Source organism: Solea solea, chromosome 9 (assembly GCF_958295425.1).
Source record: "Solea solea chromosome 9, fSolSol10.1, whole genome shotgun sequence".
NCBI classification, from domain to species: Eukaryota; Metazoa; Chordata; class Actinopteri; order Pleuronectiformes; family Soleidae; genus Solea; species Solea solea.
In genome coordinates this window covers 9,459,720-9,474,131 of record NC_081142.1, presented here as the reverse complement: position 1 = coordinate 9,474,131, position 14,412 = coordinate 9,459,720, and the positions used below count along the sequence as shown (strand labels likewise).

General features: G+C 42.6%; 1 protein-coding gene across 3 annotated transcripts in view; it reads left to right on the top strand.

The window, feature by feature from the left end:
* The window catches only part of rnf220b (ring finger protein 220b), a 28,261-nt gene that overhangs the window by 6,244 nt on the left and 7,605 nt on the right, over positions 1 to 14,412 (top strand). For all 3 annotated transcript variants that reach the window (XM_058638542.1, XM_058638541.1, XM_058638540.1), the window contains exon 3: positions 12,992 to 13,118. In XM_058638542.1, coding sequence (XP_058494525.1) covers positions 12,992 to 13,118 — 127 coding nt within the window. The remainder of the gene's footprint in view (positions 1 to 12,991; positions 13,119 to 14,412) is intronic.

Below are 14,412 nucleotides of genomic sequence, written 5' to 3'. Positions count from 1 at the left end.
AGAAAAGGAAAGTTAAGTCAGAGTGCTGAGATCTGGGTTGTACGGCTCTTTGATCCTGTTGATTTTTTGTTGCCTCACTGCAACACAAATTGCAGCTGCAGTGTTGTTCAGTCTGTTTCCAAAGCCATATCATCCAGAGAAAGTAGCATCTGCAACCCGCTCTCCGACTGACCACACCGGCTGCCTTGATTTCAAACATTCAAGGAGGAAGCATTACAATATTAATGGTGGTTGTGTTTGATGTGAGAACATGCCGCGGTTGACAGTTCCCCCTCCTGTTGTGATGGTAGTTTGTTCTCCTAATGTTCTCCCAAGTAAAAGAAGCTTTCATCCTGGCAGGAGGGGAAACTTCTCTGCTTTTTAGCTCCTTCCCTTCATCTTACGAGGGCTGCAGAGAGGGAAACGTGGAAGCCTTTTCCTCATGTAGTAGGATTGTCTGTGTGGTCTCATGAGTGTTCGTGCATTGGGAGTGCATTTTGTGTATATATCGGTGTGTTACAGCTTCCATGCAGGCACCGTCAAGACTTGCAGCCTATGGACCACACGGCTTGTCAGAGACAGACAGGATTTCTATAAGTCTGGCACAGGCTTTTACTGTAGCAGGGGGAGATCTGTGTGTGTGTGTGTGTGTGTGTGTGTGCAGTGACCAACAGCACCTGTTAGACGGTCAACAGATTGTTCAGCTGAAACATGAGTCATAACACTTCTTGTATCTGCCACCATCTCCCAGTGTGATCAGCCCACACGAACAGCTTCTGTGCAGAGAGAGGACAAGAACACAGGAAGACAGAGAGGGAGAGAGAGAGAGAGAGTGTGTGAATGTGGGGCTTAAGGTTGTTAAAACAACAACTTTGCTTTAACAGAGGCCATCTTTCCTTCTTCCCTGCTCTCAGTTTTTCCTCTTTTCTACTTCTCTTCACTTCTCTGTGCACCTGATCGACCTGCATCACAGCTGCCTCTGATCTCACATCAAAGACCTGGTTATTGTGTGTTCATGTGTGTGTGTGTGTGTGTGTGTGTGTGTGTGTGTGTGTTCAGCCCAAGGTAAAGTCAGAGGGGGCATTTTGTGTAGAATTGCACATGTGTAAGAAGTGGTTCATAGGCACACACACACACACACACACACATGCATGCGTGTGCACGGACTCACATCCTCCGTCTCATCCCCAGAGTCTAACAAATCAGTCAGGCAGATAGAGAGGGCACAAAGGCCAAATGTTAGGGTTAAACACATGCCACAGAGGAGCAAGGGAGAGAGACAGCAAGACCACACCGATCCTGAAAAACAAATGTATGTAATACACGGCATGCGCATGTGTTTTGTACACGCATGTTTGCCCGGTGTCACTCACAGACCTCATTATAGCATTTCACTTGTGCTTGTTGCAACTGTGGACGAGCTTGACAAATAGCCAAAAACATCAAGGGCACGCCAAGCGTGATCGCTTCAGTTCCCAAACGCATGACGTCGTGTCAGGAATTGTCACCATTATAGGTAACATGTGTTTTCTTTTTAATTTGGAATAAAAGTAGTAAACACCTTTAGGAGGCTGCAATCTCTGTCACGGTGGGGATATGTTAGAGCATTAAATAAGCCACGCGTTTTTATCCCATAATTCAGACACTTAAAAATGTGGAGGTTAAAGAATTCACTACAAGCAGAGACACATCCTTAGAATGAAAGTTAATATTTGTTAGGTCCTAGGACCATGTGCATGTGACAGATTACTTACACATGCATTCTAAAGACCTTTGATTGATTTAGTCCCTTTCAGTCCCGCGTCGCTGTTCGCCAAACTCCCATCAGCGCCAGTCCACCCCTGCCTTAAAGGTCAAAGTTTGTCAGGACTGACCTCTCACCTCGCTGTGTAGGGGTGTAAACACTCCCCCAATTCTCCTCAGAGAATAGTACTGGGTCGGAGCAATAAATCACAGGCCTGATAATTGGTAGGAAAACAGCAGTCCAGTAGTATATAACCTTTTACGTGTCGTCTCAACTCTTTATTATGGTGCTAATGAGTGGCTGTGGATCAGGGTTAGAGCCGCAAGCAGAGTGTTTGGAGGTTGGGGAGTGGGAGTGGGGTAACCTCAGTAAAATGCCGGCTACTACCACTCACACACTCACAGTGGTAGTAGGTGGACACATGTGCATAAACAGGAAGTCAGTGCACACACACACACACACACATATGAAGACACACTCAAAGATATGCGCATATGCAAACATTTCCTCAAAGACATTTATATTCAAACACACACGCACACACACACACACACACACACACACACACACACACACACACAGTGGCTGCCAGGCTCAGCAGTGTCCATTACAGGCTACTATTAGTATGGAGATTGTGCTAATTGTCCCCATAGACCACACATGCAGAGCTCGGCAGGCTCACTGTATGAGTCCATGAGGCTGAGTAAGAGCAGAGAGCCTCCTTCACACATCCCATTGTCTCGGTTGTGACCCTGTTAGTGCAATTACAAATCAATCACTGAATGATTATGGGATACATGCTGTGGATTGTTCCTATGCAAATGATGCCATTGTAGCACATCAAGTGGCTACATTACTGCATCTGAGGTTCATATAAGAAAAGTCAAAGATTTTATTTGTATGACAGTGACAGAGGGCTGTCAGAGCGAGTTGTGAAATCAAAAAAAGTTGAATTGTAAGATTTCTATCTTTAGATCTTCTTTTATATAACCAAAATGCTGCTAGGTGTTACTTTAACCTAAATATAAAGGTTCAAAATGCTGATTCCCATAATGTCTTATTTTATCATGATCTTCCGACAAAATTTTAACGCGCAGAAAACATGTTTTGCCTTAAAATCAGTTACATTGTATCCATGAAAATATCATTAATTCAACCCCCCTTAAAAATACAAAGAAATAAAACAAGTTATTATAAATTCAGTTGTATATTGAATTATAAAATCATTTAGTATAATCATGAAGATCAATAGTGCATTTGTTTAGTCGCATTTAGTCTATAAGGTGATTTAACAAATAATGTACAGTTGTTACTGCTTTTAATTTGAATTCAATTCAATTTAACCTTTATTGTCATTCTTTCTTTTTTTTTACACTTCAGACCCGAAATGTCATTTCATCCAACTCCAGGTCCTCACAGTGCAAACAATCATAGACAGAGACAGTCAGAGAAAATAGTCCCAGATAAGAGAAATCCTAAACACTTGTCACACAGTAACAGTAATAGTGCCAAACCATGGCAATAAGTGGACAATGATATGTGGGACAATTTGTTTGGACTTAAATGCTTGTTTGAAAAAGCTCCGGCGTTTAGACGCCGTTGCTCTGGGTGGGCTGGCTCACTGTCCCGCAGACTGGAGAGCGTCCACTCTCATTAGCAGCAGCTCAAAGCTCCTGATCAGTCAAGTAGAGGAGATTGAACTGTGAGCGGCTCCTGTGTGACCCCACTGAGTGTCAACACAGAGGAGAAGATCTATACCCGCTGGCGCTGCCACTGGATTCTTTGTTCTCCTGTGTTTGCTGACAAGGGGTGGGGGGGATCGGAGGGGCGTATTGGCGTGGATCACACTGTGCTGCGCTCACCGGGGCTACACGGCGATGTGTGCAAATGATATACAGTATACATCACGCACACACACACACACACGTTTCTACGGTTGTCCGCCTTTCTCACACACACACACACCAATAAAACGACTGAAAATTCACACCCTTAGTTTTACTCTACACAGTCCCACTTACACACAATTAGACTTTCAACAAAAGAACATTCACTGTCTGCTGTGCAAGGTCATCAGTCCACTCAGTGTTACTTTAAAGCTCAACAAGGCGTCAGGATCAGTAGCGACGAGTGTGTGCGTGTGTGTGTGTGTGTGTGTGGTGCTGGGATACCAGACGCACCAGGCAGGGATTTATTTATCCTCAACAGAAACAAAAACAACAACAACAACGACAACTGTAAAAGCCCTATTTAACGTTGACATTTCCTTGCAATTAAACGCGTGAACCACAAAAGATTTCAACAGTTGGGCAACGCGCTCACACTCACAGATGAGACGTATAATGCAGAGTAAATGAATTTGATCACATGCACAGTCTAATTGAATCCAAATGCAACAACCGCAGTGTAATTGTTTATATTGTGAAATTATAATCGTTTAAAAATGTTTTTCGTGCTGGTTTAGTTATTTATGGTCATATTACGGGGCATCAAATTCTTATTGGTACATCTTCCCATAAAGTTTACAAACAAAGTTTTACTATTTTCACATTCTTATCTTTTCTGACCGTGTCTGAATTTGTGTTCTTGTGTAACCTGTTACTCTTAATCTGCTCAAAAATATTTAGATTTGTTTTATTATTCACGTCATTTAATACATATTAAAAACCAAGCTTTTCTTAACTCTTCAAAGCATGAAATAACCTTTCAAGCTCTTTTATCCCTTTGCGGGTGAGTGAATATAAAGCCGTTCAGCCATCTCTATCTTTCCACCATTTGAAGATAGAGCCATCATCATCTGCTGTAATTGTTTCCTCTTCCAGGCAGACACAATAACATCCTTTAGAAAGTGTGACTAACCCAAACACAGGTGCATCACACAGCACCAGGTGCTCGTGTTCCTCTGGTACCAGCAGCAGTTAGTGCTGTGTTTATGACAGTATCAGATGTTATCTGGAGGAAAGGTGTGGGAAGATTTAATCTGTAACAATAATACCAGCTAATGATGCTGAAAGCAGGGATGCTGTGGAGTAGCGTCCGAAATGTCAACAAGTGGCGACTGGCGGTGATTGTCTGCTCACGCTGCGATTATGGAGACTGTTCAATTTAGTTTGAAGTCTCCACTGACAGGTCTGTGTGTCCCTGTGAAGTGCTGCTCACTAATGACAACGCTTTCCTCTGCTCCCCATCACTGTACTAATTATATGTGGGACAGGTGTGTGCTGAGGAAAGCCGTTTGTAGGTGTGTTTAAACACCTGTGTTACTTATGTAGGACATTTTCTGATATGAACACTGACTTTGTCACTTAAGTTTTGTATCAAGATGTGAGTGTGTGTATTAAGTGATCGAAAAAGAAAAACACACATTTTCAGTTCAATTGGTCTGTTCTTATTTTCTCTGGGCAAACCAGTGCTTATATAATATATTTCTATTTTTTCTCTCTTTGTTCATTTTGCTTGAAATGTTTATATTATAATTAGTAAGCAACGATGTTTGCTGCTCCTTAGGCATAAATTCAAGTATTTCCATATAACTTTTATGAATGCACAAAGGCATAATTAGTAAAATGAAATGCTATACATAGCTCTGGGTGTCTGTTTGTAAATCATATTCCAGGTTAGTAACATTTACGTATGGAGATACGTCACATGCCGACATCTCTGTTGGTGCAACTATTATTTCCACAACTATGTTGAAAATGAAATGTATTTACGAGTATATTTATTTTATAGCAGATATGTTTAAAGATATCCGATTTTTTTGGATGTTTTGGCTGATTATAAGTGTTAAACCCAGCAGTCAGTGAACATATCTGTGAGTCAGGACTTTAAACTGTGGAGGCCGGCATTTAACCTTTCGGGTGTACAGCCTGCAGGAGTTCTATTAAGGGAAGAAAAAGGGAAATTGGTGAGTTGTGTGGGCTCGACCGTCTCATTTCTCACAGCGCCTGACTTCTGTCTCCTCCAAGCGAGCAGCCGGCTCGGGCCCTGTCGGCTGCGAGCTTGAAGGAGACAGATGCAGCCTTGAGGATTTGGACACAGCTAATGTAGTAAATTGTGTACCTGCGACTGCAACTGCTTAACACGTAGGGAGAAAGGATTGTTGGAGTGATTTTCTAATGGGCAAGTGCAGGTTTCACACGGCTCAGCACATACATAGAATCTCAGAACAGTGAAGTCAATTGGTGTGGAGCCACTTCTCCATCGCCAGTACATGTATTTATTTGCAAAAGTCCAAACATGCTGCTTTACCCTTGACAACAATGCCGAGCCGAGGCAAATTACATTTTCCTGTTAAAAGGGAGTTGTTGTTTTTTCTCTCCACTGATGCCAAGTTCTTACTCATTGTATGAACTGTTGGATTTCTTTTCCCCTCTCTGTATAACGGGGGTGGGAAACTGTTTTTCTGACCTCACTGACATAAATAAAGCAAGCAAATAAAAGAAGTGTTAAATAAATGATAATCATTAAACCCAACTTTATATGCAACATGTATAGCATTTAGATTTTAAAAGTAAACATTTTTTTAAAAATACTTTTTCTTTTAGCTGTGATGCGTAACCTCATTGATACATTTAATTTCCTGTGATTATTTCAAAATAAAGGTCTGTGGCTATGTTGTACGACTTAAATATTTATTGAAGTATTTTTTTTATATGTATTTATTTATTTTCTATTAATGTAAAGGTGCAAAACTGAAATGTGACCTTGAGCTAACCTGTGAGAAAGTCGCCGGCCAGATAAAAACAAATATGCCTTGAATGATTTGACACTATAGAAATATCATTGATTTGATTTGACTTGTTACCACATGTGAGCGGTAAATTACAAACAGAGAGGAAAAGGAAAGGAAACATCAGATCCTGTGGCAGAGCTGTAAGGAGTGATATCACGTCTACTTCAGTATTGTCTCACTGATGTCTGTTTGTAGCTTTAACAGGTCAAAGCACTGCTTGCTTTTATTGCTATCACTCAAGGCCGCTGTGATGTGAAAGACATGTCAGCCTCCTCCTCGTCCACGTCGGGTTTTCGTTGATGTAGTCCGGGCAACACAAACCCGAACATTGTCATCACACAAGAACAAATGTGGTGAAGAGTATGTGTTTTCCCAAAGCACTTAAGTTCAGTGCCTTTTTGGCTACATACTGTAACATAAGTTTACCTTAAACCTCTCTCCACATCTGGGAACCTCATCTGGATTGGAACCTCGTGCATCTGAAAGCAGCAGAAAGAACAAAGTAAAGCCAATGTTTTAGCTCACTGAAAAGCTGTTATCTGCCTGTGGATGTGTTCGCTCACTTCTCTGCCGCTGAGTGTCAGGGTTTTACATTTGTCAGTGTTGGCACCGCAGTCACTTCAGGCGTGTTCTCTTTGTGCTTTTGGTTCACTTAGAATTTGGAGAAATTATTAAAAATATAAAAGTCGTCTCCAGTACACTCAGGCTTTTTCTGTATGGACACATCATGCTGTGGGAAGAAATTGCCTCTGGACTTTGTAGTTGTTTTTGAGTCCTGACGTAATTAAACAATTTAGAAAAGTAATGCAAGCAACAGAGCGATCCTCTCATTTTCCCCTTATTAAGCACTAATTGAGAGGAAGAGTGAGGGGGGAAAAGAAAATGGAGATAGAAGTGATGAGAGGAGAGTCAGGAGACAATGGAATAATGAGGGAGAGAGAGAGCGAGAGAGAGACACTGAGTATTAAAGTGTATTAACCAGCGGTCCAGGTAATAGTGATGTGTATTTTTGGAGCCAATCTAATTACCCTCTAATGAGCCATTGTGATCTATTAGTCTCTTGATGTCTCTTTCACTCTCTCTCTTTCCCTTTCAGACACACACACACACACACACAGATGATTATGACAGCCATTTGAATTTGCAGCCTATTATATACGTGTTTGCTTTAATACACACAAAAACATAATATAAAAATATATACTTATATAAAACCATAACTCCTGAGTTACTCACTGACTGACATCATTAAGTGAAGGTTGATGATTACCGTTTGTTTTACGATTAAACCCACACTTACATTCCTCCTATGCCATTTGGAAAACAAAAAGAAGACTTACGTTTAATTTTCTTAAATAGTGGAATTGATTACCTGAGACAGGTTCACATTGTGACAGTGTGATACACCGTGACAGCATTGCTCTTTGAATGCTTCCTCCGTCCGTCCTGTGAGTTCAGACTGAGTGACAGAACACTGGCGAACAATTGTGTATCACTGTCCGCTGTCTGTCAGCGGCGTCTTCTTCTTCCAGACTCACTGCTCTGAGTTTGACAGACGCCAGTCAGCAAAACAGTGTCAGAGACTGGATTTGGCATTTTGCCGCTCTGAGCACAAGCTCCCTGATGTCGAAAGTTGAGTTTCATTGGTACTTGGTATGAGTTAGGAATCACAGTTTTGCTGTCGTGTATTGTCATATACAGTATGTTCATGGATTTATGTGTCATGATTTTAGTCTTGGTTTTATAGACACATTTAAAGACCAAGTGAAGTTAATGGCTGTTGCCTTAAACAATAAGCCACTTGACATCAGTGTTTCAGTAATAAAATACATTTACTTAATTCAAAATGTCTGAGTCTCAAACTGAACTAATTTCAGTTATAGAGAGGGCAACACACTAAATTAATACTTGCCCTGTTAGTTTAGCCTTGCTTGTGAATTGGCTGATGTTTATTTCTGTGTTTAATTTCATTTTTATTTTTCACACATTTTCACAAAAAGTAGTACTGATTGATCTCCTTGTCTCTTATGGGGACAGAGAATATTTTTCCATTTGTCTGATTTTCCTTATCTCACTTCTTCTTGTGGTGAGTTAAGAGCCAGTTAGTTTGTCTTACAAACCCAAAAGAACAACAATGCTGAAAGATAGGATCCTGTGTATCGTATCTATAATAGTGTGAATCGAAGATGTTGAGGTGACGAGTAAGTAGCCTCATATAAGTGCAAATACCCAAGGACAGTCCTAACTTTCCCCCACGACTTCCACTCCCTCTCTCTAATCTGTAAGTCACTATCAAAGATCATTGAGCCATGCATCTCAATGAGGGTCAGATTGATTGGTAGGAGGAGAGTGGAGGCAGGGTTCGATCTTTGCCCCCAGGCCCCAAGAAGGGCGATATGGTCACAGGGACACTGTCGCACAGCTACACAGTCCACTCTCCATCAACAAGATGATTGGACACATACATGCTGAGCCACGCCCGCACCTGATGGAACAATTGTAGTGACTAATGGAGAAGATGAGGGACAGAAAGAGCAAGCAGGAGAAGGAGAGAAATTGGGGGTTTGTGCACTGATTGACTTGTGGTCAGAGAGGTTATGCCCATTGATCTGTGGACCAGAAGAAGGAGGCTTTGGCCTGAGGTGCTTCAGAATGAGTCTATTTGGGTTTAGGATTCCTGTCCATTCCCACCAGGAGCGTTTTCATCATCCGACTCCCCAGGACTCACAGCTGCTGTCTGCAGTTGTCCACGTAATGCACAGAGCACCGCAGAGGCCAAAGGCCAATCAATGTTCTACAAGAGGTTGATACAGATCTTATTAGTCAATGAATGATCATTAGTGGTCTAACGAGGCATTGATTTGTCCAAGGGCCAAAGGTTGTGGTGGTTGTGGTGAGTGTCTTTAATACATTAAACACAATTGATTGCAGTGGAGGGAGGGATATTTTTGAAGGATGCTGAAATTACATTGGACAGTGAGAGATTTGAGGTCAGACGAGGAGAGGAGTTGGACCGCCATTGGCTGTTTGAATGTAGTTAGAATTGACCACGGCGCCCCGCAGCACATTTGTCTTTGATTTGTTACCGGTGTAGCAATTCTGCAATTAATAAAAAGCAGATATCTACAAGAACTAACTCAAAAGCAACTGGACTTGCTGTTTAAAAGGCTGAAGCAGCAGCCTTTGAAAGCTGAGGAAATGACTCCGCGCATAGCAGATGTGTTACTACAGGCCCTATTATGTTGCTCATTAAATACCCAACGTCTCAATAGGCCATTATTTCCCCAATAAAAAACAAACGGCGGCCTGCATACTTTCCCCCCTCTCCCCCCCTTTGCTTCAGAGGTTAGCTGTACCTCACAGACGGCAAAAAAAAACCCTGACTAATATCCTGCATGTGATGCTTTTAAATAGGAAGCAGGCCGGGAAGTAGGGTGGGGTACAGGTGTGGCGGGAGCCAATGGCTTTTATAGCCCTCCACCTTCTCTGTAATTGTGCCAAAGACCTGCCTAGACAACCCACCACTGCTGAGTTCGCTGCCAAGCGTTACTTTTACTCCTCCCGCCAATCTCTGTACGCCTGCTGGTTATATAGAGTGTGCTTATTATGGCTTAATAGGTGGATTTCTGTTGTGCTTAGAGAATTGTTTGATGATTGGGATAATGATGCCAGTTGGAGTGAGTTGTCTCAGCACTTTATCGCCAACAAAGACGTAAAAGAAAATGCAGACCCTGCTGCTCCAACCTCAACTTCACATCCTATCCTGGATACTTGCTTGTATGTCCCTTGCTATTCAAAGCAGTCCGATCCCCTTTATGTCAATCAGAATTATAACCACGTCCACAGGTTTGTCACTGGGGGGACATTCGTTACAATGTCCCCCCTGCAGAACAGCCTTTTCATGCCCCAGCATAATGTCAGTGGGTGACATCCCGGCCTGATGTGATGTGGCATTCACTAAAGGTCACGTTAGGCGTCTCTGCTGCGCCTGCATCAGCAGAACTGGCAGCCGTCATATGGGCGCTGGCATCGGCCATTACCCAGGCCCTCAGGGGGACTCAGTGCTTTGAGGATTTGTCAGCGTGATTCTGATCTCTCTGTTTCTGAGGCAATGCACTGGTCCTAACCCAGGACAGTCACAATCCACGTCTTTGATGCAGAACAACAGAGATCAGTCAGTCATACGAGAATACGAGGATAGCCATATGTTTTGTTTCAAAAGATGAACTTCACAATCTCATGATGCTCAGGATAGCAGGGATGGGGCAGAGACTTTTCGCAGTGTGTTGATGGGTCACTTCCCACAGGGGTGTGTTCTCTTCAAATCTATCTATACCTGTATGAAAGTGTATTTACCGTCCATGCCAGTCCGAAGTTTTACATTAAGCTATCATTGTAAAAATAATAGTGAAGTCTATTTTGAAGTGAACACAAAATACGAATAAATATATGACATGAAGCAATTCTGATTCAGGCTTTTTGCCGCAGTGACAGACTTCTGGAGATTTTTGTTGTTGATGATGTTATTATTCTGCCTCTGTTTGCTCTTCTTGTACAGAAACGATGTCACATTTTATCGCATTCTGAAAATGTGACCGAGGGAGCGTTTCTGTGTAAACGGCAGCAGTGTAAATGTGTAAATGGGTGCAAGAAGCGTCATCTGAAAATGGTTTGAATGTAATACACATTTCTTTGTATTTAAAAGTTATCTCTTACACTTTTGAACAGAGTCAAATAAAGTCATCATGCCCAGTGGGAAAAGGGCGAATGGCAGCTGGCCAAAGGCTAGGCAGTCAGGAAAGGATGTCCTCGACTGACAAGACATAAAGATAGAAAAAGGAAACAATCAGAGACAGAGACACAGTGAATCCATTGAGCGATGGACCAGTCAGACTCAGCACAGCCTGGTGTGAGAGGGCCAATCCATCCAAGCCAGTTGCCGTAGTGAGCTAACAGTTAACAAGCCCCAGAGGCAGATTTTACAGCCCCCTCTTGTGTGTCTGAGACCCCCCAGGGTGAAAAAGGGCTGAGGCTGACTGATACTGACAGGGTTTATGTGGGTGAGGGTGGATGGCAGGAGGGGGGATGGAGACGTGTAAAAAGGTGGTCATGAACCAGCAACTGTCACTTATAAGAGAGCAGCACAAGCACCGAGACAGCCCTCAGCAGAAGAATGCAGGCACGCACAACACACTCATCCATACATCCACAGACGCACGCAACCACACCATTAAAATCTGACGTGTGCGTGAAGCGGAGGTGAGAGTTGGCGACGAGGCTGTAGTCCGAAAAGCAGGGGGGGGACTTATCCAAAAAGTGGACCAATAAAACACCTGAAAATCAAATCCCATTGCTCTTATCGCGGCGCCATTCAGAGACGTTATCTATGCAGGTAATGTGGTTATAAATTCAATTTCAGCCCAGAGATTTCATTGTTTACCGATGCCTGCATGTTCCAGGCGGCAAAGCACCGAAAGCCCAGGAACGCTCGATGCGTGTCGGGAAAAGTCATTTAGGCTTCCACAAGGGGATGCAAAAAAGGCGAGAGAGTGTGGGGGGGGGTAGTGCTGTCACTCTCCCAAGGACACCTGACTCCACGTTCTATTTTCCTCCCCATGTTTTATTTAGAAGCCATTTTGTCCTATTTGGTTCCTCATAATGGCTGCTCATAGCTCAACTGATGTCTGGGGACGGCATTTGCCGACAGACAAGCTCGTCGTGTCATGTCACTGGACATTTGGAGAGAAGCTGGGACAAAAGTCGTAGCTCTTGAGTAATAAGGTCCACAAGGAAGTTCAGTCCACTGTGCTCCACAGTGAGTGGTCAGAAACGCTCATATATATATGTATATATATATATATACTGTACACCAATCTGTGTTGTGATTGCAAGCGCTGTCATCTGTTTTCCCCTTGACTGTGCGTTGATGGGAAATTAGGTGCATCTTGCCCACACCTCTCTCCATGTGATTGATGGCTTTCAGGAGTAAATCACCTCATCTACTAGGTAAAATCTTGATATAGTAGAGCTCCTTGGGCTCCCAGCTGGCTGCTTATGGCAGTAATCCATCAGTGGGGCCCAATGGGCCGAGTGGCCCTCCTGGGTAATGTTCCTGTTGACAGCCTATGATGTCAACACACTGACACGAGGGGGGCATAGCAGTGTCTGTGTGTTTGCGCGCGTGTGTGTTTAACCTTATTTTACTCCATGAGTTACTAGTACTACACACACACACCACAATAGGGCAGCAAGAGTATATGTGGACAATAGCATAAAGTCATTTTACTACAATTATCCTGCTTCACTTGTATGTAATTCATTATTTCAACCTAAATACTCAGAAATGCAACTCACTAACCCTTTGTTAACTGATATAGAATCATAGATTAATTTCACTAGGACATCAGTTTTACTGTTGGATTTAAAATACATCCTGTATATTACTGTGATTTTGTTCCATAGGAAAATCATGACACAGTTTCTCTAACACCACCTACTTCTTCATTCTCTTCTCTGGTTCTTCGTCCATCCAGACAGGGTGAAGGGTCTCTACGACGCTCAGGCCCCCATGTGTCCAGTCTGCCACACCATCCTGCGACCGGGTGAGCTGCAAGACCACATGGAGCAGGAACTTACCAAAGTTGCCCAGCTACAAATCAGGTATCACACTCTGTCATCCAAATTCACTCTGACCACTCGATAATCCTGTAAATACTCACAATTGTATTCCATTCCATTAACACTATGCTCATGTTAAAAAATGTTGATCAGTGTTTCCCAAATCTCGAAAATGATGATGTTCTCAAATGTTCTTGCTTTTTTTGTCCACAAACCAAACATATTCAGTTTTAATGATTTCTTTGTCAAAAGGAGCAATGAAACCAGAAAATATTCACATTTCAGAAGCTGAAAAATCAGACAGCTCGTTTCAATTATAAAGAAAACTCCAAAATGGAATAATCGATTATCAAAATATCATTTAGTAATCGATTCATTGAAGCCCTAATCCACATACATCTATTTTTTCTCCAACTTCTACCATTTATCTTCCAGTGATATATCACAGACTTTTCTATTCTGTTTATCTTTCACACAATTAATGCTGACACCCCCCCCCTTAAATTTCCCCCCCAAGAGGTATCTCTCATCTTCTCTGTCACCTGTGAGCAGTGTTTACAAGCTGCTTCATTGTTCCCTACATATTTCATATTACAGCCTCGGGCCTCAAGACAACAAATCATACACTGAGCAGATAATGTCCCACTAATGGCTGCGTTAAGCCCTACACACACACACACACACACACACACACACACATGCACAGACCTACACAGCTATTCTTCTTAGGACACTGCATTGACTTCTACTCATTTGCACAGCCTAAACAAAGCATTATCCCTAACCTTAACCATATTACCAAATCCTATCCCAAACCAAATCACAACCCTCAACTTAACCAACTCACCAGAAATAAGGACCGGGTTTTGGTCTCCATGAGGACTACTGGTTCTGACAGGGTCAGTGTTTATGCCAGAAAAGGTCCTAAAGAGGAAGCAAATATAAGTAAAACACACAGTAAAACATACAGGGATGAGACGGGTGCACACACACATGCACACACGTGCACACACACACACACACACACACACACACACACACACACGCACGCACACACATTACCTGCTGCTTAGACCAGAAGAATGATTCCTCCAATAAAGACATTACACTCCAAATCTACTTAACGACCGCTCCGTGGACAGTAATGGTTTCAAATTGAACTTGGCCCACGGGGACACCGTGTGTGTGTGTGTGTGTGTGTGTGTGTGTGTAACGACAACAGTACCTGTGCACGGGGAGATAGAGTGAAATGAGGTTACACACAATCTCCGACACAAATTTAGACAAAGATAAAAGCAGAGGTTATTTACGAGGTGACATTTTAAAGATTATGTTG